This window comes from Zonotrichia albicollis, chromosome 2, assembly GCF_047830755.1.
Source record: "Zonotrichia albicollis isolate bZonAlb1 chromosome 2, bZonAlb1.hap1, whole genome shotgun sequence".
NCBI lineage: Eukaryota > Metazoa > Chordata > Aves > Passeriformes > Passerellidae > Zonotrichia > Zonotrichia albicollis.
The window spans coordinates 27334918-27362859 of NC_133820.1; the positions used below are offsets into that span (position 1 = coordinate 27334918).

The window sequence follows — 27942 nt, forward strand, 5'->3', positions numbered from 1 at the left end:
AGCCCTGAATAAAGGAGCAGCCCAGAATAAAGGAGCCTTGCAGCCAAGGAGCCCTCCTCCTAAAACTGCATTACCCAAGCCTTAGAAAACAGTCTGTGATTCGTTCTGGGTGAGATTTGCTGCCTGGACCCTGGCTGGGAGTATGGCTGTCTTCCTCAAAGGGTATAGTGCCGTTCAGCATGGAGGGAGTAGCAGAATCTGGATGCTTGAAATAGTTAAAATAATTGTAGTCTTCTGAAAATTCCAACTAACATTCAGATTATTGAGTTGTTTTTAAATTTCTACTATATATTGAATGGGCACTAATGCAGAAGATTTTGTCTGCAGTGTGTGTCTCATTTGACATCTTTAAGGATTATTGCATTTAAAGACAGTATATATACTATTTCACATGCCTGTTGTCAACCTGTTAAACTTATTGAAGATGATTATGGAATGAAATCCAGCTCTGGCTTTTGTGACATAATCTTCTTCAAATGAACTGAATGCCAATTTCGCCTCCTTTCCTTCAGCCCTGCCATATTTCTATTCTGTGAAACATCACAATTAGCATTCTGAAAGTGTTGATTCTCTTATATATAATTTCCCATTTCAGTTTTTTCAAGGTGAATTCTCTCTACTAATTAAAAAAAAAAATTCTATCATCATTATGTATAAATTATTTTGCCCAAATACTAAAAAACCAAAATGGAAGATAAAGCCTAGCTACATTTTATGGCAGAATAGTAAATGCAGGGAATAAGAGGGGTAAGGAAGGAAGCATAACCACTTAACTGTTTATTTCTGGGGTCTTTTGGGGGGCAGGGACTAAAGGTCATTTTTCCAGGAAGGTGCCTGTCTAATGAGTTTAGAACTTTTTCTCTAAATAATTGTTTTCCTGGATCTGGGCATTTTTTAATAAAATACCAACATCATCCTTTAAATACCCATGTTTCCAGACAAACATAGCAATGGGGAGAAATATTCTATTCTAAAGGTCCATGAAAGGATACCAGGGAACAATTCTTGCACAGCTAACATTTTTTCATATTCAGGAAGTATGGTTGCTCAGTAAGCCAGATTTTATGTACTACACTGATATATTAAAATTATTCTGATGCCTTGCTCCCTATCTCATGAATTACTTTATGGATTTCCAGCTTGATCAGTGAGACAGTAATAATGATGAATGCATCTGTTTATTTGTAGAACAAATATCAACTGTTTTTTAATTAGGGACTTAATTGATGGGTGACATCTCTATGTTCTACATGTTTACTAGACTCTTCCTTACTGTTTGTTATTACCAGACAAAGAAAAAGCTGGACCAGTGTAGAGTCCAGGTCTGCTGGATGCTGATGTTGCTGTACACAATTAATGTGGCTGTAATTACAGTAAAATGGACTTTTTCTTTAATAAAATTCTACTTGGGCCCTGTCAGGGAGGCTGTGCATTTTCTTTAGTATGTAAATTTAAGCTCCCAATTTCCGATAGCTGCAGAAATACAAACTAAAATCAAAATCCCTGCATTTAATGACCTCAGTGAGTTTAATATAGGCAGAACCATATAGCCTTGCTTTCCACCAGCAAGAAATAATCAAATAACCAGCACAAGTGAATTACTGATTCCAAAGCATATATGACAGCATGGCAGAAGCTTTGAGTGGCTCTATTACCAGTTCACTGGGTGGGAATTTCCTTGAATGAATATCTCCACAGGTGATGATTGTGGGAAGTGGTGATAATCTTAGATGCACAGTGGAATAGTGTGGAAGAACAACATCTAAATAAGGAGGACAAATGGAGAGAAAAAGGGCATATAACAGTGCTGGAAGTGGATTTACTATTTTATTATTGTAGCAAGTATTGTCCATTACACTTTAATAGAATTTCATTCAGATTATCAACTGAATGGCTGTGATTTCACTAGTTTGGCAGCAGATACTACCTGTGGAGCCTTTATAGCCTCTGTTCTACTCTCTTTAAAACTCAGTGCAGGTATGGGCTGCTTTAGCTTATTTTTCTAGCTATCAAAAATGCATTCAGAAGTGGAAAAAGTGTAGGATTCCCAATATTTCTTGATAATAGAAGCTTTGCACATCAATGTTCATCTTTCATGGTGTTTATAAAATGCATGGAGCAAATTATATCTGCAAATGCTTATAGGTCTCAAGGATGCAAATCTATACATTTTCTGTTTATCAATACCTTTTACAATTTAAACCTGAGTATTTTATTCTGATCAAATATAGAACTCTATGTATTTGGTAGCTTATTTAAGCCAAAGAAACACATTGAATTAATTAACTTCACGATTTTTTCATTGATTGTTTTCCATCTGAGTGTAGATACCTTTTGTTAGAGCAAGAAAGGGACAGTGGCACTTACAAAATCAAAGAATCTTTAAAGCTGGAAAAGACCTCTGAGATAATGGAGTCCAACCATTAACCCAGCAGTGCCAAGTCCACTACTAAACCATCTCTCTAATCACCATATTTGCACATTCTTTGAATACCTTGAGGAGCAGTTGGCTCTTCCACTTCCCAGGGCAACCTGTTCCAATGCTGGACCACACTTTCAGTGATGACATTTTTCCTAGTATCCAATCTAAACCTCCCCTAACTAAATTTCAAGGCACAACTTGAGCCTGTTTCCTCCTCTCTTGTTGCTGGGATAAGAGACTGACTCCCATCTCACCAATCTCCTTTCATATCCTGTGTAGAACACAGAAGTGGAAAATGAGGAGAGGGAAGTCATGCCCTGCAGCTTTCCTAGGCTGCAGAATAACTTCAGCCAATTTCCTGCCCCCAAAGCAGAAATCTGCTCTTCCCCTCAGTTTGGGCAGCTTGAATCAGTCCTGTGGTGCTGGTAACTGATCCTTCCTTCAGGGCATGTCTTGGCACATGCCACTGAAAACTGACCTGGATTAAAGCTTGCTCAGGAAAAAAAAAAAAGTAAAAAGAGTAAAGCAGGAGAGAGTGGCTGGGGCAAATGGAAGGATTGCTTCAGCCTCCATTTCTCCACATGTGGGTATCACCCAGTTAGAGGGAGTGTATATTTTTGATGATATTGCATTTTGGCTGTGCCATTTAGCAAAGTAATTCAGTAGTGAAGATTAAAGTTAGACAATATGTTAATGTATTGATATATTTGCTTTGTGATCTTAACTCATTTGGCTATCTTATGGGTTAGCTTAAAACTGGATATTAATAGAAACCAGCTCTTATAATTGCTTGCTATTTTTTTTTCCCAGAAAACAAATTTTTCCTTCTGCTTCTGCTCTCCTGAAACACGGAAGTTCTGTAGTACTCCATATAGGTTTTGTGCAATCTGCTAAAATTAACTAATTTTATTTTTTTTAAAGCACTGTGGCCTCACCTGACATGTTGGGTACAACTGAGACTTCAGATTGCCAAAATCCCAGTGACAGACTGGGTGGGTGACCTACCTTAGCACACAGGCTGCAACAGTCAATTGCAAAAGCAATGACAAAAACACATGCTAGAGGACAGTGGGGTCACTGGTTATATATAGGAAGAGTCACTCCAAAAATAGAGTAGCATTTGGAGGTGAATAACCTTAGACTATTTCAGGGCTATTGAAAGAGCTCTCTTGTTTCTCTGCTTCTTTTTTTTAATCTCTTGGAGATGGAAGGATATTGCTGAATATGGAAGATAAAATCCCTTTTACTTTCCAGCTGACAAATCATGAGTACTTGGAATCAATTTAAATGTCTTTCAGTGCATATAGTTTATTGCACAGGCCCATTAATTAATTTTTCTCTTGCATAATTTTGTACAATGGTTGGTTGTAATATGACAACAAAACTGGATCATCAGAGATTTATTGTTCTGTAATATTTGGAAAATTAAGTGCCTAGTATATAGAACTATTAACTTAAAAGCTATTTTTTCCTACATATGTGTAATGAAAAATAGTCTGTGAATAATTAATATCATTCCTGTATTTGATTCATATCTGAAAGTAATTTTGAAGAATTTTGATTTATCTTGTCTAAAGTACCTCTTGTGTATTTTCTGACTCCTTCCTGCTCAACATATGCTGTAGGGCATTTTGAAATGAAGGTGAGTGAAACTGATACAACCCATAAAAATAGATGAATGGTATTAAGCCATTTGATTTATCCATGTGATCATGAGCTGTGGTATTCCTTGAGCCTCCACATCTTTCTTTCACGTAAACATGCTACCCTGTGGCTGGATCCAGTAAACACTTCCCCAGAGCTTTTCACTGGCCATGGAGATGGTTGGTACAGCCTTCAAGCAGACCTGCTTTCCCTGGACTCTGTACAGCTTCAGGAGCCTGTTAGAGCTTTTCCTTAGCATGGCCTCTGGGCTACTGGAGGGAGATAGTCCTCTCACCTGCAGCTCCTGGAAACCATGGTGCCTCCAGCTGCAGGTGTCCAGGAACCTGCACATCACTTCCAGCTTGATCATTCTCATTCTGCATTCTCCTGAGCAATTACTGCAATGCAGAGCTGACAGTACAGTTCCTGAGACAATGTGTGCAAAGTCTTGTGTCTCCAGTTATTCAGGAAAAAGAAAAATACTAACCCCTTCAGTAGCCAGATGGAAATTTTGAAACTGTTTATTCCATACTGTAGAACCCATGATGTCATTTAGCTTTCACTATGCTGAAAACAAAGCCAAAGGCTCCTCTACACGTTCCCCCTCTGCTTTATTGTGTTTGAGATGGAAGGGTAATTGTTCTTGGCAAGGGTGACTGGATTACAGCTGCCTTTGACTTCCAGGTTTTTTCAGTGCCATCATGGTGGCTAAATATGTGCAGAACACTGTGACACAGTGGGGAAAATGGGATTTCATTTCTTTGAAATTAGGAAAAAAATGTGATTCTTTCCCTTTGAAGACAATTGCCAGAAAACCAAATCGATTCTATTTTATTTTTAAGACTTGGAAGGTTTTGATTCTGTAATACCAATTGCTGAGAAGCTTAATCATCCAACTACAACCAGACCAAAAGCTACTGGCAGGCGACCACCCTCCCAGTCTCTCACATCTGTAAGTTAATTTTCCTTTTCTTTAAAAACTATTTTTAAAAATATTTTTTCTGAATTTCCCCCCCTCCTACTTGTGTTCCTTGATGTTTTTATACTTTTACCCAGCCATTCCTTCACACGTACAATGAGGCAGAGAGATGCAGATCGGGAAAATTACTGTCCAAGGCTGCCAGTGTTTTGAATACTGATGTTTAAAACATTCCCTTCCTTCTAAGGTTTATACCCCCTTATTTGGGAGTTGCCAAGTGTTCCTTGCCAGACATGACTGAGCCCAGAAAAATCCCTTATAAAAATCTTTGGAATAGACTAATTTGTGTGAAATATTGAGGATTTTGAAAATGTTTCCCAAAAGAAGCATTTCTCTTGGTTTCTTGCAGACATTTACCAGATTTTGAGGACAAATAGACCATTCAGTGTTCAACAGCCCTCCCTGAGCTGTCATGTGTTTCTTCTCATTAAGGTCACAGTTGTAAATACAAGGGTGATTTAAATTTCACTCTCTAATATCTATCTTTAGACAAGTTGGTCTTTGGAAACCACTGCTTAGCTTTTCAATGTCTTCTTCTCTGGGGTTCGGGGATTCTTTATTTCCATGCATTTTGTGTTCTGGAATATCAGAATGAGAGCAACTGATGGTTACCTGGGTCTGCGTTGCTGAAGAAAAAACAAGTGGAAGGAAGCAAAAAGGATTATTGCGAAACTAATAGAACTCAAAAAAGAGAATGCTTTCCAAACTGACTGCTGTCATAAGTAGAGAAATATATAAGAGCAATATAAAGATCTCCTTCCCCTCTCATCTATGAGAAAGGATCAAGGGGTGGAAAGAACCCTCCCTTTTTGTGCCTTTACCTTGGGCTGTGCCCAAGGCATTGCCAGCACCTGGCAGTGGCTGGGGCCTGGCAGTGGCTGGGGCCTCTGGGGAGCAGCAGGGTCAGACCTGCTCTGAGCAGAGCCAGGGCAGAGCCAGCCCGGTGACAGAGCTGGCATCGTGACAGAGCTGGCATCCCCGGGGCTCAGCACTGAGCACATCCCCAGGGCACAGCCCTCAGCACATCCCCAGGGCTCAGCACTGAGCACATCCCCAGGGCACAGCCCTCAGCACATCCCCAGGGCTCAGCACTGAGCACATCCTCAGGGCTCAGCCCTCAGCACATCCCCAGGACACAGCACTGAGCACATCCCCAGGGCTCAGCCCTCAGCACATCCCCAGGACACAGCACTGAGCACATCCCCAGGGCTCAGCCCTCAGCACATCCCCAGGGCTCAGCCCTCAGCACATCCCCAGGACACAGCACTGAGCACATCCCCAGGGCACAGCCCTCAGCACATCCTCAGGGCTCAGCCCTCAGCACATCCCCAGGGCACAGCACTGAGCACATCCCCAGGGCTCAGCCCTCAGCACATCCCCAGGGCTCAGCACTGAGCACATCCCCAGGGCTCAGCCCTCAGCACATCCCCAGGGCACAGCACTGAGCACATCCCCAGGGCTCAGCCCTCAGCATATCCCCAGGGCACAGCACTGAGCACATCCCCAGGGCTCAGCCCTCAGCACATCCCCAGGACACAGCACTGAGCACATCCCCAGGGCTCAGCCCTCAGCTCATCCCCAGGGCTCAGCCCTCCGCACATCCCCAGGGCTCAGCCCTCCACACATCCCCAGGGCTCAGCCCTCAGCACATCCCCAGGACACAGCACTGAGCACATCCCCAGGGCTCAGCCCTCAGCTCATCCCCAGGGCTCAGCCCTCCGCACATCCCCAGGGCTCAGCCCTCAGCACATCCCCAGGGCTCAGCCCTCCGCACATCCCCAGGGCTCAGCACTGAGCACATCCCCAGGGCTCAGCCCTCAGCACATCCCCAGGGCTCAGCGCTGAGCACATCCCCAGGGCTCAGCCCTCAGCGTCCTGCCTGGGACAGGAGCCCAGGCAGGGCTTGCATCTTGTGATATCATGCAGTGGAAAGCTGTAAATTGATGCTGAATTCAGCTCATAAACATACCTTATTTCTTGAATGCTTTGAAAGCATTCTTGCTTTGAAAATAAGATGCTAGCTTTGAAAAAAGAGGGAGTAGGGGGACAAAGAGTCCTTATTTTAAGTATTGTTACTTTGAAAATTATAGCTAAAATGTACAATGAAAATATCTGTGCTTTTTTTTTCTTCTTTTGTGATGTTTCTCTATACAGTCATCCCTTTCAAGCCCTGATTTCTTTGACTCACCAAGTCCTGAAGATGAGAAGGAAGACCATGTTTCCATTACTCACAAAACTCTTGAAGTGTCAAGGAAATCAAGAACTGTTACAATATCACAAGTAAGTTAATTGGAATGCCTCTGCTTAACCTTATCACATGCATCTTCTTTTTTTAAAGCAGTACTGAAATATTTAAAATTTAATTCTTCAGTCACCTGGTAACTGCCCACTTAAAGAAGCTTAAAATGATAAAGGTTACTAAAGATTGTTCTGTGCTTGAAAGGGAGGTATAAAGTGAATTGCACAGTTAAATGTGTCAAATAACCATACTGTGAAAAAAGTACTTCTTGTGTAAATGCATTTTACAGAATCGCAGAAGATGGAAAATAAATTTTAGAAACAAAGACCCTGTCTTTTTGCAACTTTAAATTGAGTTTACATTAGAAGAGTCTGTGAACAGAGGAAATATTTAAATTTGAATTTAAATTTGCCAATATAATCGGTTTTTATACTGGTATAATTGTATTCATTTTATAGGCTTGTGCCATTCTTACTGTATATTGGTAGACTACTATAGCACAATCAATATTACAAAAGGAGTGTGTAGGTGAGGCTTTAAAGGTTGGAACTCTTTTTTAATACATAAGAATAACTTTAATAATAAAAATACTGCATTCTAATAGTTTAAAAAGTATTTGAAAGATGAAGTCATGCACTTCTGTGATCAAGTTATAAGGACAATGTTTTGCTATGTAGCTCCCTCTTCTGGGAGCACTTGCACCAAGGAATGCTGCAGGGCAAACATTTCTGAGTTATATGACAGCACTGTAGATGTTGTTCCTGTAAAATGAGATGGCTGCTATTAGAAAACAGCCACTTGAGGCTTTAATGTTGATAGCCAGTTAAGCTCTGGAATAAGATGCTCAGATAAATGACTCCAGTTGTGCCTTGCTTCCCTGCTCCAGATTTGAACTCAGCCTGAAATTTATTTTCAGTCCAAAGGAAACTTGCACCTACTGATATATGGGGTTATTATCCATGAAAGATCTGTTTATTGTTACATATTTCTCACACCCCTCTCTGCTCTGGTGAGACCCCATCTGGAGTTCTGCATCCAGCTCTGGGGTCTCCAGCACAGGAAGGACATGGACCTGTTGGAGCAAGTCCAGAGGAGGCCACTGAGATGATCAGAGTGATGGAGCCTTTCCTGTGAGGAAAGGCTGAGAGAACTGGGTTCAACTTGGAAAAGGGAAGGTTTTGAGGTGACCTAATTGTGGCCTTTCAGTACCTGAAGTTAACTGGCAAGAAAGATGGAGAGGGACTATTTATGAGAGCATGGAGTGGTAGGAGAGGATGATGGAATGGTTTCAAACTGAAAGAGGGTAGGTTTAGATTAGATATTAGGAAAAAAATTCTTTACTATGAGGGTGACAAGGCACTGGAATGGGTGCCAAAACAGAAAAGTTTTGTATGTCCCATCCTTGGAAATGTTTAAGACCAGGCTGGATGGGATGTGGAGCACCTGGTCTAGTGAAAGGTGCCCATTTCCTTGGCAGGGGGATTTGAACTGGGTGACCTTTAACATCCCTTCCAACCCAGATACACAAAGTAATTGATAAAATGTTAAAAGAATACTATTCAGGTCACTGAGTCAAATTTTCAAGGCACAAGAGTAATTAAACTTTCTTGTGATTATAATACCATTTTTGTTTATATTTATGGTCAGACTTGGTTTTTGTGCAGAATGCTTCTTGAATTCAGTGTTTTCCCAGACCAGGTTCTGTGCTCAATCATGGTTGTATTACCTAACGTTACAACAGTATAATAGGGAAGACTGTTTTTTGCACAGCTTGGTGGATCCTGCTCTTCTCTCCTCATCATAATTTCTCCTGATTTTCATTTCATCACTAACTTTTCTCTCAATTACTTTGTTCAGCTAATGCCACCCTGCCAATCTCCAAGTCCTCACTTATAGCGTCTCCTTCCATTTCCATACCATTTATTCTCAGTATTTTGCCCTATTTACCATTCAACTTCAATATCTCTTTTTCAAAGAGAGTTGGAAGGTTGCCTAGAGCTTTTTCTTACTCTTGTCCAAATCAGATTTTCAAACATGCCTGATAGCTGTCATGTAATGCACACACAGCACTGCCAAATAACAGTGCAAAGATTCCCTTCACTTGCCATTGTGATACCTGTGCTTGTACACTGCTCTCTGTATGCAGTGAAGTAACTGGTCATGTATGGTTGGTAAACTGAAGATTTTTTAATTGTCTAGTAAGTATAAAATTTTATATCACATTATATTACATTATATACATATATTACTTTATGTAGCATATATGAGTAGAGGCTTGTCTAATAAGTAGAGGACTGGGTCACAGTTAAGAAGCATGGAATCCTTTTTAGATAACCGCATGATTCCAGGGCTATAGGTCAATGGTGTTTTTCTGGCAAGTTCCTGAAGGAATAAAGAGCTATTGGTAGTTATGAGGATTCATGGAAGCTTTGATTAACAGAGTACAGTATACTACATTTATTTATTATTAATATCATTTTGAAGCCATAGGATATTTTTTTCTATATATGTCATACCAACAAGTGCATCTAATGAATATTTTTCTATTTTCATAATGCTAGGGGGGACATGTAATACATTTTTTAATTTTTGAATATAACTTAGCAGATTCCTTCAATAGTTGATGGGAAATTATGAATTTAATTTACAAAAAATATAACTTGGATCCTTGGCCATGTGGTTTTGTGCTCTGTGGGAGACATCCATGGATGGAGATATGTTCTCACAAACATCTGAGAGAAACACTGAGCATCTGTCTCTGGTTTAATTCACTGCTAGGTCTGACATCTTGGAAATGCTGTTGCTGAACTTTTGCATCACAACTAGACCCCCTCTGAAGCACACATACAGAGATGATGACTAATCACTATATTTATCATGCTTTTATCAAGACTGTCCATGTTTGACTGTTGGACTTTCAGCATTACTGAAGAGCTGCTAAATACGTAGCATTGGTTAGAGGTTTGATTTTCATAAAGCTTTCTGCAGACATTAAATGTTATTTTTTTTTTTGTTGCAGGTGTCTGATAACAAAACTTCCTTGCCTCCAAAACCAGGAGGTCTGACTAGTGGCAGTAATGTACAACCATCACTATCCCCTTCACCATCACCTGGATTTCACTCAATTGCTATGGGAACAACAGGCCACAGGTCAAATTCCCCATCCCTGTTTGGTACTGAAGGAAAGCCAAAGACTGAGCACTTGAGCCAAGGTCAGACTGCCCTGGAAGAGCTGAGAACACAAATTAGGGAGCTAAGAACCATCATTGAAACCATGAAAGACCAGCAAAAGTAAGTGCTGCAAATCACAGCTGTAGGTGGGATGGATCCATTCGTGCATAGTGGTGGCAGTTTCTGATTGAGTTTGCCTTCATGAATGTTACTCTGTACAGCTGGCATATGTGTTTGTGAGTGATTTTCATGTGACAGAACATATTCAGGAGTGAGAACCTCCACAAAAAAGACCTGCACTATCCACCAGCTTTTTTTTTCCTGTGTTATGATGTTTATGAGGTGTTTAAAAAGTTAACTAGCAAGCTATAAGCAGTGAATTTTGGTTTATTTGTCAATAACTACCTGGGAACTCATGTGCATTGATCATAATAAAAGGGGTGCATTTGGTATAGTTGTAGTACAAATTGCTGCAAGCTCCTAAAGTCATTAAATTGATTCGTTAGCACATTTTCCCAGGAGGCTCATGTTACTCAAATTGTGACTAGGTCCTCTGAAGGCCTTTGTGTTTATGGCCTTGAATCTTACTATTTTAGTTTTGGGCACCTTTGTTTTCTTTAAGTTGCTCATTTCTTAGGAGAAAGCGGGGCTGGCATGTAACTTTTGATGTTCCTGAGACTATTGAATGCTTTGGAAGCTAAACCTTCCCTTACATTGTCAGTTGTGTGTAGCCCAGGCAGGAAAAGGAAAAGGGCAAGCAGCGTGCAGAGCGTGTGGCGGAACAGAGGTGTGCGGAGTTTGGGAGAAGATGCGGGAGGGCATGGTTCAAGCTGGATGTAGCCAGCAAGCCCCACGGCCTCGCCTCTCAGGCTGACCCTGCTCCTCTGGTCTCCCCGGCCCTTCTTGCAAGGGCAGCTTCCACCTACTGGTATCTGTCCTAAGGTGAGATCACTCCGTGGGAACATGAGAACGTGTCTGCTCCTCATAGCTATGTTCCCTTTCCCAACAAAGAAGAATGGCAGAAAATCCATATTTGGGATCGTTAAGTCTTATAAATTAAGTTGAAGGTTACATTGTATTGCTGGCATAAACAGCTTTTAAGTGGCTTAAGTATGCGATAGGATGGGCAGGATTTGTGTTACCAGTTCCTATAACCTATAACAGTCAATACATCTACAGTTTGTATGGAAAAAGGCAGCTGGGTGCTGCTGTGGTATTGATACAGCTAGGCCAGAGCAAAGCCTGTGGATGCAGGGCTCTAAGGAGGCATTAGCCATGTGGGATGGGCCGGGTACTGTCCCATAGGGAGTTTGACTTCTCTCTACCATAGCCTAGAGTATACAAGAGTACACTGACTTCAGTTGTTCAGAAGAAAAAAACAAACTAGTGAAGTGGGGTCAATACGTCTCCAACAGATAATCTTTTGTATTTTACTAGTGTGGTCATTTCCATCCCAAGCTTCTTTTGCATTCTTTTAACAGAAAAGAGATTAAACAGTTGCTCTCTGAGTTGGATGAAGAGAAGAAGATCCGTCTACGATTGCAGGTACTTGAATTATTTTTAATGTTGGGGATGTGTTGTCAGATTTGATTTAGCCCCCTGTTTTTAGGGGTTTGGGGAGTGATTTAAACAATGACCTTAACAGCAGGCTTTCATTTGGTCAGGCAGGTGGACTGAAGGGTCATTATATGCCCCTTCTAACCAAAATGATTCCATTCTAATCTATGCTGTGCTACACTCTTCTATTCCATGTACTTGAAGTGGTTTAGTACCAATTAGATTTTATATGTTTATGATATAAGGCAACTGTACTTAAAACTAGGGATAGAAAATTGAATTGTAATTTTACTGGACTGTTCCCTCTCTGTAAAGCACTTGGGAACATGGCAAGGGGTTGCAGAACTGGGGATCCTCAATGTCCATGCTCCATGTCTGCTTAAAGGACTTTATGTGTCCAACCACATAGCAACATGGCTTCTAATAATGCACAATTCTTGTTCAGCTTAAACTGAAATTTATTCAAATAAAACCCAGGGGACATTTTCAATAGCCACTGTTGATTTAGTCTATCAGGCCAGACTATTCAGAGTTATCCAGAGATAACTTTACATCTTTATGTCCTGCACTAATGTGTTTAAAATTATGATCTTATAGCTGAATGCTTTTCCTCCAGTTCGAATGTTGCTTATGCTGGTAAATGTTTAGATGCTAGTTAAGATGGGACTATTAGATTTACATGAAGATAAGAGTTAACAAAAAAGGTAGCATTACTTTACTTTCAGAGTGCTCTGACAGACATGCAGTAGCACAGTTATCAGGCCATGTATTAATGACTGCCTTGATGATGGTGCAGGTGAGCACAGGCTGAAACTGGTGGGTTTGAATAAATCCAGGACCCTGCCTTAGCGTTTCCAGTGTGTGTCAGAGGGACCAAGTGTACATCTGGGGCTGCTGATGGTTTCAGCCACATCCTTTTAGGCATGGCTGCACATCCTTCAGAGCCTTTAAGATGCCTGGGCCCAGGCTTGATGGTTGTAGAAGGCAACCACCATGCTGGCTGCAAGTGCAGCTCTGGTGCATGCACATTCTGCAGTAATGCCAGGCAGTGAGCTGTGTGGCTTGTAAAAGTTGTAATTTACAGAGATTGAAAGATCTTGCAGAACATTAAATGACTGTACTTGTCATGATTGAGGGAGGAGGCTGTGAATAGTCATCTTATACAGTTGAGAAGTACCTCAATTTGTGAAATCTGTGCAAATAAGAGTGGTGTAAAACCTGTAGCTGACACCTGTGGACAAGAGGGAACACGCTTTTCAAGTGACACCAACTGTGCCTCAGTTTGCTAAAGCATCTGTTTTAATCAAATACTTTTTGCTCTGTTTTTAGATGGAAGTTAATGACATAAAGAAAGCTCTTCAATCAAAGTGAATACTTGATAGGTGGAATGTTGCATTATTCTTCATGACTGAGACTCAAATTTATGCCCCAGCCAAAATAACTTTGTGCCAAATGATTTAAGAATTGCCTCAACATCCCTTTATTTGAAGGATTAGCACAACAGTTTTTGATAGCACAACAAAAATACCAACAAGAACAAATTTCTACCCAAAGCCGTGCTGTGCGGCACTAGTTGTGACTGAAATTGATCTTCTTGTGCTAAAGGATCTCTACTTCAAGATCCTAGGTGAAATGAAAACTCAGGCAGTTTAGTCCATAGTGGTACTATTTTGATGATATTTTTCCATAAATAAAGTGTATTTCAGATTATCTGTTTACAAGCTTTATGATTTTGACTTTTGGGTTTTAATTGTCTTTTGTCACAGATTTTAAGATGTTTGTACTTCATATAGCCAGGAATGAATGTTAATGTTGGGGCTGAAGGGATTATTTTTGCTTCGAGATTGAACAGCCTACTTTTCGTTATGGTTTTAAGTTCTGTTAAATATGCAATTTTTTGTCCCCAGATCCCCTAAAACTTACATTGTGTACCGTAATGTATTTACAAGAAGGAAACAAACCAACAGAAGTCTGGTCTTTGCAATGATTTGTGCCTTTCTTTGCCACACACTGACTGGAGCCGGTTGAGGCCAGGTCTCCCTATGTAGCCACCACAGCAACTCCTGTCCCCGGTGTCCTGCTGTCCCCGGTGTCTGGCAGAGGTCACCTTCCCAGTGCTGGCCAGGAGAGCAAGCTGGTGCCAGCTGGCAGGACAAGAGGGCACAGCTGAGAGCAGCTTTGTCTTGAGCAGCTGTGGCTTTTTAGCTTTCCTGGTTTGGATAGGCCTCTCCCTCAACCTGAATGTTCATCTCCGCTTGATTTTCATTAGATGATTTAAACACCCACCTCTGTCCCCAATTTTGCACAGAGTGAACAGAATATGCATTATTAAAGCAAAAATAAATAAAAGTAATCTATAAAACATGAATAAAAAGTTGTATTATTTCATGCACAAGGTTCTCTGTCGTGTGACAGTGTTTCATTTGCTGTTGATGTGGTATTGTTTGCTATATAATATTGTACACTTACAGACTGATACACTTCATAGTCCTCCTTTTGCAGCAGGACAGTCTTCTCAACATTTTGTTGAACCACATGCTTACTTCAGTTTCTCTGTTTGCTTTCATTCTTTCAAAATTTCACATTTTCATGGTTGTGGTTTCATATGTTCTTAACTAACCACAGAGTATCTCATATCTTGTCAGCAATCTCTGTTAAGTTTAAAAGGTGTTTAAATAACAGATATTTTTGCATAGCATGGAGTGAGTGGGTAAGTGATGCTGGTGATGGTGATACTTCCAAGTAACAAAACCCCACACACAAAGGATCTACTTGTCATCCCATCAAATGCTAGAGCTGGCTCCAGCAGCACACCCTGTATCAACATGAACCCCCCTGCCTGCCAGGAGCTGGGTGAGATGCAGTATGAAGTTGGCTGGTCACATTCACATATGGTTGGCAGAGTTCCCATAATCTTTTTGATATGCACAAATATATAAAATACACACTCCACCATACCCAAATCTGGCTTTACAGGTCTCAGCTGGCAGTACAGAACCTTACTGTTGGGATGATTTTTTCTTTCAGAGCATCTGCTTTTATTGTAACAGTGGTGTCTGAGATTTAAAGATAGGGTAGTGAAACTTGAGAATTTTTTTAAAGTCACAATACATTTCTCAATGTATTCAAACAGAAACACTAATAAAGTATTTTATCACTGAAATGCTCCTATGTAACATTTCTAAATATCTTCATTAAAATATTTTTGTACAAAGAATGAGAGTCCTGCCATAGCTTTCCAGCAATAAGGATTTCTACATTACTTCCATGATTTTTGTAAAGTTAGTAGCAGAGTTAGGAGAACAGAAGGGATAAGAAATAAGAATTCTGTTTGGGTTTGTAGTTATGCATTTGCCATATTTATCCAGGAATTAACTGCTCTGGATTCTTCATTCCCTGGAAAGAGATAAACTACTGTATCTGTGGTAAATAAAGTATTGATTCCTGAGCTGTGCCTCAGAAATATATCAGACATCTCAGAAGTGTTCCATCTTTTGAAAATGAAAGTCTGAATTTGGAACTAGATACCAAAAGAAAAAAAATTTACATTATTATTTTCCCCTCCTGTTGACATGATAACTTATCATTTTACAAATCTAAGTTAGAAGTCCGAAAACCCATGCTTTGTAGAAGATGGTTAAATAAGTATTTGTGAAAATGCTTTGCTTTCCAAGTTGGTTTTTCTGGGAGAGGACACTGTAGAACTACAAGTTCTTCTTGCTGCATTTCATTATAATAATACAAAGTATTTCACATGAGACATGGATTTTCCCTTTCTAAAGGATATCAAATATGGATTAAACGTGTGGATATAAACTGCTGCTTTTAAAAGTGTTCAGTTTTCTATTTAAAGAAAATCAGAAAACACTGGTGAGGTACAAAGTGATTTTGCTGTGAAAATGATTAAATCTTGTTGTCTGAAGAGTTGTGTAAAATGACATTTCATTAACATGCACATACCATTCCTGTAGCAAATTTCTGTTTATGTGTAGAAGTCAGGCTCATACTTTTGGATGATAATATCCAAATTCTTGACTTGGGAAATTTTTGGTTATTAAGAAAACAGTTTTATGTTCTCTTTTTGTTCTTACAATTCTAAAACAAGCAAGTATTTCTTGATGTGAGATCATAGCACTTAGAACTTTAAGAAGTTCTACATGGAAGTAAGATGGCAAATACTCGAAAGTGTACTTTACATTTCATCTTCTGTGGTTTTCTTATTAATTCATTTGTGAGTGAGGAAAAGGTTCAGATGAATTTTTGTTATGCTAATAGGTCAAAGGACTGAACTCAACTCTATGATGTAATTTTTATGGGTTAATTTGTGTATGAAATGTCCATGACCGCCACACTCTGTGACAGAGAGGACCGAAATTTGCACATATGAAACAGGGTGGGACTGTGCTGTAAACACCCGTGGAAGTTCATGTTCTGCTGAGAATACAGCATCCTTTCCCTCCTCTTGCTGTGGAGCTGACTGGGGTGTGAGCAGCCCCCTGTCCCCTGCTCCCCTCTCCAGGCTGTCCAGCTGCATGGCGACTGCTTCCCTGTGCATCCCGTGCATGGAGCCTGTGGCACTGACAGCCCTGGGGCTTTGCTGCTGCAGGGCTGCTGTGGCCAAAGGGGTCTGGTGCTCCTGTGCTTTCCTTGGCCATGCCACAGCACATCTGTGCTGACACTTCCAGCCTCTGTCTGGGGTGTTTATGCTCCAGGGGCCTGCCTGGGGAGCAGGGGGCTGTGGTTGGAGGTTCTGCAGTTCGTGGGTCCCATAAATACCAAGCACCACAAGCCAAGGAGAGAATATGGCTGGGTGGGGTGATGGGCAGTGCTCCTGCTTGCAGGAATGATCAGCAGTCTCTGCAAGGCCTGGAAGAGGTGAGGACTCCAATGTCTGCTTCTCCTCTGAATAAGGACCCTGGGGCTGGAAACTGGACAGAGGTGCATTGATGAGCAAAGTGTGAAGGCTGGTGAGAAAGATGATACCTTTCACAGAGTAGAGGATTTTTGTTCGAAAGCAGGCAGGATTTTTGTTTAAAGTAGAACAGCTACTTTACAATTTGGCACTGAGGAGGCTTTTCAATGATGTGAGGGTGGCAGTGCTCCTGGGCACCAGCAATTCCCATAGGCTTTGGCAAGGACAGGGTCCTCCAAGCATTGACTTCTGTTCATGGCAATCCATAAGTTAAAAAGAGCTACAAGACCTGGAGCTGAATTCCCCACACAAAACATTGGGTAATTGTCTCCATGGTTATTAATACCCTTCAGCCAGAACTTAGATTTTCCTTGGCACCTTTTGCCTCAGCTGACTCTGGAGCTGGCCTAGGAATTAGCAGCTGGTTGTGTGTGACCCTGCCTGTTCACTCCCAGCTTCCTGCAGCTGCTTCCCTCCTCCTGAGCTGCAGCCTCCCCACTCCAGACATTCCCTGCCTTTGGAAAACAACCAGCTTCTTTAGGTCACCACACCTGGAGGTGAGAGGGTGTCAGTGCTTCCCAGCCTCCTGGGAAAGAGCAACTGAGGAAGCCAAAGACACCATTTGTTGGAATAAGTATCCCAATATAACCAGTTAGATGGTGCCTAGGCCAATTCTGACCTTCGCTGCTGGGCCAGAGGCAGCACTGCGGTGTTCACCCCAGCGATACCTTGGCTGGCGGCAGAGTGCAGCGGGGCACAAGACAGGACTCCGTTTACCTCAGGGGACAGCTTCTGGCGATGGTGAAGAGAAGAAGGGAGCGGATTCTGCTAGAAGGTAGCCAGATGTTTATTCCATGAGTACAGATACGTCTGCACTGGGCCACTGCTGATAACAGAATAAGGCCGCATGGTCTCATTCACATTTTAAGCTCAGGACAGGGGAAGGGGAGGGGACAGGTGAGTCACCAACCAGGTGAAGGGGCAGGGTCTCCAGGTACTAGAGGGTCACCTATCACACGACGCCTTGCTGGTATGTTAGCCTGATTGACAGGGCACACTCAGCGAGGGGCGAGGGGGAAGGGAGAAGGTAAAACAGGATATTGCAACACACCACAACAACCATTTAAATGCTGGCAGGAAGCTGCAGTGGTGAGTATGTGCTGGGAATGAGCAGCCTTGGTGCCGCCAGCCCAGTGCCACCAGCTCAGTGCCACCAGCCCAGTGCCAGCCAGGAAATGGCCCTGGGCCATCCTCCCCTCTGCTTTTGACTCAGGGAACAGAGGTCATTGCACCACTCCACAGTTGCTGTTTGGTGTTCTCTCTTTTAATGACAATGATTTCCAATCCAACGCAGACACAAACTTTGAGAGGTAGTGAGTGTAAACCACAGGCAGCCTGAGCAAGAGATGCTTGAGGGACTTTCTTTATGCTGCCTCAGTCAGGCTTTTCTTGAGCCAATGATGCAGCTGAGGTGCCCCTTGAAGTGCTCACAGTTCCACTATTGAACAGGGGCAGGAGTGCAAACAGCTGAACTAACAAAATGACTTCATGCTTCTGTGAAATTTTATTTAAAGTATTAGAAATTAAATAGTATTTTTAAATGCGTTAGCACTGTAGGATGAAAATTTTAATATGCAAATTTTTTAAATTGAATTTTTACCCTACAAACTGGAATGATTAGTATATTTTAGCAAGATAATTAACTAATTCTAGACAAATCACTAGATTCATGAGAATAATTGTCCTGACACATTGTAGAGGTTACAATAGAAAGGCAGGGCCTACCAATATCTCTCAGCCCCCTTGGATAAGCAGGTTTCAAACTCCATTATCTTTCTTTTTCATGTAGGAAAAGCAACAGGAGAATATAGCTGATGATAATCACAGGAAAACAAAATTGGCATTTATCAGTACGATCTTAAAGCATCTAATAGGCTGTTTCTTGAAGGAGAAAACTTGAAAATTAGAGCTCCAAAGCAAATTAGATAAGAACGAGCAGACTTCAAAACCAATTTTGAATATCAGGACATTAAAGAAACATCTGTTCTTGAAACTATCTCTGGTAAAACCCCTTCACTTCACCGAGCCCAGACCCAGCATTTTCATTTGGTATGGGAGATCATATTCCTCAGTACAACAAACTCTTCCCTATTTCCTTCATCCAGCTACTGAACAGCAAGCATCCTTTTAGCAAAGGGGCCCATCAGGCTGCTCTTCACCTCCTCAGGTAACAGCAAGGAAGAGTTTGGGATTTTGTGAAAGCACTTCTTGTGCTTATCTTAGAGCTAGTGAAAATTAGGCTGGGCAGCTGTCCCTGCCACAGGATGACCAATTACCTGAATTTACCCCCTTCTAGGCATGGTTTTCATTGCCAAGGGCACACCAAGTAAAGGAGAAAGCTCAATCACACAATCTGTGCACCATGCTCATTCTCCTAGAACAGAGCACCAAACAGAGAACAACAGCTAATGCAGGGTAAGTAGAAAAGAAGGTGCACCTGCATGGAAATTGCTACTGCTAGATAATTTGGCTGCTCTGGATTCAAAGAGCCAAATCTACTGAGCTCAGACAAATTTACTGTTGGAAGCACAGATTCAGGTATTTAGCAAATAAAAGTACTAGGTAGGGGGGAGGAGGCATGATGTAAATTTTGAGACCTCAGCAAAAGCAGTGCTGGCTGGAGAAAGTTTATTTATTAGTGTTTGGCATGTTTCTTGTGGGAGGTGCAGGTTGTTTGTGCCATGATCACACAGTTGTGCCTGGTGTGTCACTGTTCTCAGGGAATGGAAAACTGATGTTCTAACCTGAAGAACCTGCTCACCTCAGAAATAAGCTCTGTAACCTGTGCTTGGGGAGCTCTTAATACAAGAAGGATGTCACATTACTGCAATAACTACAGGCTTCAATATTGGACTTGATCTAATTGAGATCTATTAAAGTTGATAAGACTGATTCAGTCTAAGTGCTGATTCAGAACTCCCAGATGTCACCAGTGCTCTCTCCAGCTGGTTGCAAGTCTGAGGTAAGCCTGAATTCTCCTATCCCCATTTTCACTCACCTTCTGTGTGCCTTGACTCAGGCCTCATGCTTCCTCAGCCTTCCCCTGCATAATTACAAAAAACAGCAATCCCAGACTCTAAATTTCCCCTGTCCTAAATCTGACACCTTCCTGCTCTAGAAATGTGTGTCCCAGTACCCCTGTGACACAGAGAAGAGGAATTGCCCACTCAAGGACACAGCCCACAGCCTCTACCTAAATGAAAGTGCTGATGCTGCTCAGGTGAGCTGGTTGCCTTCTGCAGACTCTGGCTGGAGTAATTTTGTAGGCTGGACCAAGATGTTGCTGTGCCTCTTTCTGTTAAACAGAAAGCAAATGGGACTCTCCTCAGGTTGGTTTCATGCTGCAGCAGTGTGTGTGTGATAAGGAAATCTGCAACCTGTTGGTCTTTCTGTTTGGGGATATAAGAAAGAGTATCTGATGTTTGTCCTATGTGCCTGTGTGTGCCAAAGTACTAACCTGATTTTCTACTTTGTTGCTGTGTGAATAGCTGAGAACTCTCCAGTGCAAAACTGAAATAATTCACAGTTTTACCACTGGATTTAAACTTCTAGAGGAAAAAAAGTCCATGCAGTAATAAAAAGGATACCTTTTAATACTGTTTCCAGAAATCTTACTGCTATCACTAACTCAACTCTTTTCCTCAAATAGCCATTACTTGGAATTTCCCAAATAAAAAAAAAAAAGAGGTAGGTGTTTCCATTACAAGGTTATTAGCAAAGACTGTATTGGTTCCTACAAAAAGGTCAGGAATGCTCAGTGCTTTCTAGGTGTGTTGGATTAGAACAGGAAGCAGGTTATTATTTAACTTGCTTTTTACTGTGAAGTACAGGAAGAAATTCTTTGGCATTTTGACAGAAATGAGATTTGACATAGTGATGGGCTGAAGGTCTTGCTTATGGCACTATAAAATTTTCTGTAATGATTCCTATCATTCTGGCAGATAGATGTCTGAAAAGGGACTGCATTTGAGTGACAATGTGTCTGGCCATTAAATTTTCCAACTATACAGGAGTGACGTGTTATTTGGCAGCAACTTTAATAGTCTCAAGCATGTGACACTGCTCTAGCAGAGAATAAATGTAATGCAAGTTGACAAAGCAGAGAAGTGTCTGGCATCACACATAGGTCTCACTGTGTAACCAGGAGAGCTTCAGGACCTCACTGCTCAGTGTTACACACATTTGGATTCCACCATTAAAAGTATTGAGAACTCCACCTAGCCAAGGTCAAATATTCAAGTCAGACCCAATGCTAATGCCTTCACACCTTCAGAGCATGAGCATCATGCAAGCTGAGAAAATAGTTGCCAGAAATTTCAAGACAGGCTGATGTTGCTCTCTGTCTCGCTAGGTACTTCAGCTGTGCTCCTACATATTACTGCCTGCTTCTCCCATGACTTTTCACACTGCTACTTCATGAAGGTGAATTACTTAATAGTACTTTTTTAGAAAAAAAGCCAGCCCCTATTTTGGACATTGGTAATTTTTTCTCTTCACATATCAAGCTCATATTTAATAATGTTGCAATTTCTTGACTGCCTTAACAAGGAGAAATGCAGGTGCAACTGAAGAATTGTTACTGAAATTTTACTACATTTCCATATTTGCTTAAATATATGAAACTTTCACTAGCACATATTACAAAAGTGAGTATCAACATAACAGATAAGGTTTTTATTTGTCACTTTAAAGCAGCTCTTCAGGACTCCTTTGCTGTTCCCAGTCCCAACTGGTAACAGCAAAACCCTTGTGATTATAAATATTTAAAATATTTTCAAACAGCACTGAGAGCTTTGCTTTTGCCACGCTTCCAAGGCCCATGTATCCTCATTTATCTGGGATCTACAGCAATATAAAAACCACCTAAATGTCAATAAAAATGAACCACATATTCTAGTCTTCTCCATTGTTTTTACAATAGGAGTGTAACCAGGTTGTCTTCCCTGCCACAGACACAATTTTCTTGGGTTTTCATTAATCAGTAGACACAACTGTTTGACTGGAATAAAAAATAATATTCAGGTAGTCTTTACCATGAATGCTTCTTCAGTGAGAAACAACTTGAGAACAGCTAAAAGTGACAATATTTTCTTAAAATGGTATGAAAAACACTGAGCCATGGCACATAAAGAAGTCAAGATACCTTGATCAAGCTGACAACAAGAAAATTTATCATTCCTGGTGGGAATATTTAATCTCCTGTCCATGCAAAATTTCTAAACCAGACCTTTTGAAGCTGCTGCTTGTAAGCAGCTGCTTCTTATTCCCTAGGGAAAGAGATTCACAGGTCCCTCTCCCTCAGGACCTGCTGAATTGGAGAGGACTGCAGAGGAGAAAACATCATGCCAAGATGCTGTATGAGTGGAGAAATCTAGGGCTTATATCATTATTTATGAACATCTAGTACTTGAATACAAATATTCAGAATTTTATAGACGGTCAGATGAAGACTCCATCCTCCTAAATTGAAAGTTTTCCTTTACCCCAGGTTTTCTTGAGGTTTTCTCTAGCATTAGTCATCTTAGTAAGGGTTCAGAAATTTCAGGGTCCAAGGGAGGCCTTTCTGAATAGGGGCCTGGTTTGGTTTTCTCCCATCTGAAATATAAAAACTAGAAGTTATTTGAAATGTGTTGTAAACTGGAGAGAAGGAGTTTTCTGTCTGATTAATTGGTTAAAAGCTGTATTTTAGAGAACTTGAGTTAACTTCTGGCTGTTTGCTCCTCAGTTCATGAACTGAGTGAGAAAGTACAGAGAGCCATAGACACCTAAATCAGAATAAAGCTTTTAACCAGATTTTATAAATGCATGTGCCCAAGTCTTGTGTCATTGATGTGATCTAGCTGTCTGATAGAAAGAAATGCCAACTATCAGACATACAGAAAGTGTGAGTTCTGCTTTGAAAGAGATTCAGGAAAGATTGAGTAGGTTTTATTCCTTCACTTCGCTATGTTATTTACAGGTGGTCTGTTGGTTTGGTTTATTTTATTATCTAATTGAAAATCTGATTTTATGGAAGCTATTGAGAATACCTATATACTTTTTTCACTGCTACCTTGCATTCCTTAGTCACCCCTGCTCCCAAAGTCTTGACATGTAACTAGTCAAAATCCAAAAGAAGAATTTCTGATTAGGATGCCAGATGTCCCAAAAGCTAAAGATTAGGAATTTGGAGTCAAAACCAATTTTGAATTGATCACTGTGTGCATGTCAGTCCACAAGGCATATCTATACAGTTGTTATTCTCCAAGGCAGGAAGAGAGCAAAGAAGGAGAGAGATCCCCCTTTGGCTAACTTTGTCTGTCACACAGGATGTCACTCTGTCCTTCATTGGCAAGGGGTGCTGAGGAGCAGATGTTCTGTACAATAAAGATGCTTCTCTGTGCAAAAGCGTGGGTATGAACAGAAAGCTGTGCTAGGGATTATATTCTTAGACCCAGCAGCCACTTTCTTTGCCTTCATTCTTCATCAGAACAAATGAGCTTGTGAGGTGTCACACTGCCCACTGAAGTAAAAGCAAGAGGAATCCCTGAGATCTTTGAGCCCAGCTCCAGTGATGATCTGGTGGCCAAGGTGTTTTAACTTCACATGACTCTGAGACATCCAAGTTACCCCCTTGTAGAAGAAGTGTGTGTGGCTGCAAGTCAACTTTTAAAGAATTATAGCATTTTAAAGTCATCTTCATTAAGTTTTTCTTCAAGAATTATACCTGTTGCTTAGATTCCATTTATGCAGAGTTAGTATTTTTAATCTGACTTTTGAACAAATACAAGCAGTTTATTACGGAGAATTATTTGTAGGGAGAATTCACAGAATTTTATCGAATACCTAGTAAGGTTTCTACATAATGACTTTGAAAATTAAAACATATTTTCTCTGGAATCATACTTCAGGAAAAAAAATAATCCTGTTCAGTAAAGAAATCAATTCTTTTCCTCGTCATCACATGACAGCAGTGTCTGTAGGGTTACCTGGAGACCTGCTCACTGTGAATGAAAATAAATGGAGTAGCACACTAGCAGCAGTAAGACCAAAATATCCATTCACAAAATGTTTGCTTGAAATAGTTTAAACACCACAACTTGCATTATCCTGTGAAAAGTTGGTACAGTGGTTTGCCAGGACACAATTTTGACATCCAAATATTTTCCCTAATGCCTGATATTCACAATACAGGAAAAAATATCTCACATCTAGGGTACAGAATTCAGGCTTTTAGGATGAATGTTCATGCAAGGCAGCTGTCACCCTGATGGAGCTCCTTGGGGAAGCTTGTCCAGGATGCTGCTTCTTGCCTGAGCTGTGGCTCTCTGCCTGGGACACAAGGGCAGGGGAGATGTGCCCATGGCTAAGTCTGTGTCCATAAGGGAGGTGTCAGTGCCAAGGGCCTGTGGATGGGCTCCCAGGCACCTCTGAGCAGGTGTGATGGATGCCCAGGACACTGTGCTGGTGAGCATCCTTCAGCAAACACTGCAGGGTGTGGCCAGGTGGGATTGCACTTCTGTGGAACAGCTCAGATCTGCAGGATCCCCATGGACTCAGATGTCTTCTGGTTTATTTGCTACTTACCTGAGCCAAGAGAGCTTGGCTTTCCCTTACACTGCATAAAATGGGAGGAGCCTCTTTATAGGTGAGAACATCAGAGAACAATGAAATTGCAGACTAACCTTTATGATTGTTCTAGTCTGTGCTTTCTTAAAAAAAAAAAAATGGGGAGGCTGTAGCTGTATATGCATTAGGGAAAAGGTGGCACATTTGCCTGTGGAGTCAAACTTTATATAAATTTACAGTTTGAAATCTATATGCCTTTACAGTTTGAACTGAAAGTTTTTAGCCCTGGAAAAAAAAAAAAAAAAGGAAGGAATCACTTCCCTTAGCTCAGTTATGCTACTCAGGGATTTGCAAAACGAAAAAAAAAAAAAAAGGTGGTTTCAAGGACATCTAATTTCTTTGCAGAAGTGGTAATTAATATTCTGCACTAAGTGGATTTGACAGGTGCAAAGTGCTGACTGAGAAAATTGTACCATCATCTTTGCAGTTCTGTACAAGAGCAAATGTTGACTTCACAAACTGGGCTTGGTTTTTTTAAGCTGGGTTCTATGTAAAGGCAGAAAATCTTGGAAAGTGATATAGAAGCTGAATATTAACTTTTGCCCTGGACTTTTAAATAGGCAACTCCAGGGGCAGAGTGGCTCTTTCTATAACCTCATTTTGGACACTTTTCCAAAAAGAGGGAAAAGCATTGCATGATTCAGCTTTTTTTTCTTTTACACTTTTTGATTTGCACAGGAAAAGTTCAAATACCCCAAAGTCTGATCTCCTATTTATTCTCACTCAGGTGACTTGCTAGATCTGAAGATACTGTTGCTCACTGGAAATGTCAGGCACTGAGCCACAGTTTCTCATGACAGTCACAGTCTGTAAAATGAAGCTTCTTCATTTAAAAAATGGTCCTTGTTTCTAGCTTGAAAGAAGGCATACAAACTCAGAACAAGTCACACCAGGGTAAAGTACTGAAAATCAATGACAGATTGTTAGGAAACATGTCCAAGGAATAGTGAGGATATTATTTGAAAGACAAATAAAATTAAGAAAAGGGGAAAATACCCTTTTCTGATTTATCATCATGTAAAATATCTACTAAGAAACTATCACTCTGCTTCAAGACCAAGAGACAGACCTCTCCACAAGTAATTTAAAGAAGTAACAAATGATAAAAACTGCTAAATGAAACCTGAAGACGTCTTAGACCTAGAACAACCTAAATTTTTATAACCTTTGGAAGGCACAAAAGGCTTATTTACTATGCCTCAGTGGCATCCCACAAGCAATCCCAGCCTATTTGTTGAAAATTGACACTAAAACAATTTTCAAGATTACAGAAGGCACCACACCATGCATATATTGTTCTAAACACATTTAATTGCAATTTGGTTTTTTTGCATGTTAGTTGCTAAAAGCCCAAGAATGTTCTTGAAGAAGAGAAAAGCTTTCCTGTGCAAATAATCCCTTAACTTTGACAGCACTGTACTTTCCAGTTTTTAATAACAGCTGTTCAAACAAACTTTTTTATAATTCAAAAAGTACAAAGTAGGATTGGTATTGGGGAGGATCATAAACTTATGTGCTAGTGTTTTTTATTGATGGAAGGCTCAATGTGCACACTATCTTCTAAATGCAGACTTCGATTTTTCTCCTGGTATATCAGGTAAATGGTGCATTACTGGATCAAGGCTAATAGACCTGGTGTGTCATACAATAGCTCACTCTTGCCCAAAGAGAAAAGCTTCCAGGAATGGGGGGGATCTCTGATGGCCATGTCATTCCTCCAAAGTCTCATATTCTGTCAAAAAAAGTACATACACATCCCCAACCTGTGAACCAAATTCAAAGGTTTATTTGCCCCAGACTTTCCAAAATGAAAAACAGGTTTGCCGGTTTAATTATTTATCTACATTCTCTCTAAAATCCTTATGAGCCACTAAGCTAACATGAATACTGCACAGCACTATGCTATCCTCATGTTTGACTGTTTCTTAGAAATACTGGCTATTGCAGTGTCACAGACATCAGACCCTGGGTTTGGGGCAGACTTGGTTTATTTTTGCTTAAGCTGCTGGACAGAGACTCTGAATACAGAAATCCCCGTGCCCTCACACCCTCACAGTCTGTGCACAAGATCTTCATGTGCCCTATGTGCACCTCTTGATCAACAGAAATTTATGGTCCAGGATCTTCCAGCGCCTCATTGGATTCTTTATCCATGCCCACACGGACAGGCCATTAACTGCTCTTATCTTGCAGCTTGGTGCAGCCTTGGGACTCTCTTTTGTGTTACTGGGTACCTCATCTGGAAGTTTCTGGTCCTTCTCTGTTTCCTCCCCTGCTGAGCCAGCCATGCTGACAAAGGGAGCTCATTTCAAGTTCACCTATAGTGTTTTGTGCAGGGCCTATTCGTGCTAAATCGTAAGCAAGTTACAATTGAACTTAAGCCCATGCATTTCTCATATTTTATAAGTAAATCTATTTTAATCCCAAACTGACAGACACCTTGAGAGGAAAATACCATGCTGTAAGCCTTTGATTGTTGCTTTTGTTGTATAACTTCATTGAAGGGATGGTGAGGCATTGTAACAGGCTGCCCAGGGTAGTGGTTGAGTCACCATCCCTGGAGGTGTTCAGGTGTGGGTGTGGTACTTAGGGATATGGTTAAGTGCTAACATGGTGGTACTGGGTTAACAGTTTGACATACATGATGTCAGAGGTCTTTTCCAACCTCAACAGTTCTCCATTTCCATGATTATAGCATGGGGTAAAATCATGGTCTCTGATAGCCACATAGTCTTCACTCTGCAGCAAAAGGTGAAGACACTCTTTGTCTAAAACCTCATCTGTCACCATGAGTGGAAAATAAAATGAAAAACTTTCCAGAGACGTTTACTACTTCAAACACAAATTTGCAGGAGGACTGTGCTTTTCCACTGTTCCCTTGATCACCAGTTGGTTGTGGTCTACGTAGGGTGACTTTTGACAGCTGGGGTACAAGGCTGAGATATTAAATTATCCAGGCACATGCACCAGTGCATGGACCAGTAGCAGTGCCGAACCCCAGGCTGCTATCACCAGTGTAGCTAATAAGAAAAACATGTTAGAAAAGAAAAAATAATTTTGTTCTTATAAAGAAGCCAGGAATTGCCACAGAGTTACGAGAAGCTGATTTTGACATGATCGTGGGAAATGATTAAGAAAAGAGAAGGAAGTTAAGGATGAACTATTACCCAAACTTCTGACACACTCTAAATGTGGTGAAAAGTCGTGTGAACAACTGGATGGAGGATTCAGCAGGGGAGAAGTCGCGATGGAGCAGAGGGAAGACAAACGGGCAGCAGCTGCCTTCGCTCCGCGGGCGGTGCGCGGGGGCGCTGCCGGCGAGGGGCGGGCAGGGCAGGAGATAAACGGGG

The 27942-nt window shown here is 41.1% G+C and overlaps 1 protein-coding gene across 7 annotated transcripts in view; it reads left to right on the forward strand.

Moving 5' to 3' along the window:
- Window positions 1–13722, forward strand: part of SH3KBP1 (SH3 domain containing kinase binding protein 1) — a 212590-nt gene extending 198868 nt beyond the window's left edge. For 6 of the 7 annotated variants that reach the window (XM_005484339.4, XM_074534637.1, XM_005484341.4 and 3 more), the window contains 5 exons: window positions 4909–5018; window positions 7200–7325; window positions 10304–10575; window positions 11937–12000; window positions 13342–13722. In XM_005484339.4, coding sequence (XP_005484396.2) covers window positions 4909–5018; window positions 7200–7325; window positions 10304–10575; window positions 11937–12000; window positions 13342–13383 — 614 coding nt within the window. In that variant the 3' untranslated portion in view covers window positions 13384–13722. Of the gene's footprint in view, window positions 1–4908; window positions 5019–7199; window positions 7326–10303; window positions 10576–11176; window positions 11894–11936; window positions 12001–13341 lie in introns of those variants that run through there. The other variant, XM_074534638.1, reaches the window with a different exon arrangement.
- The last annotated feature ends 14220 nt before the right edge of the window (window positions 13723–27942 follow it).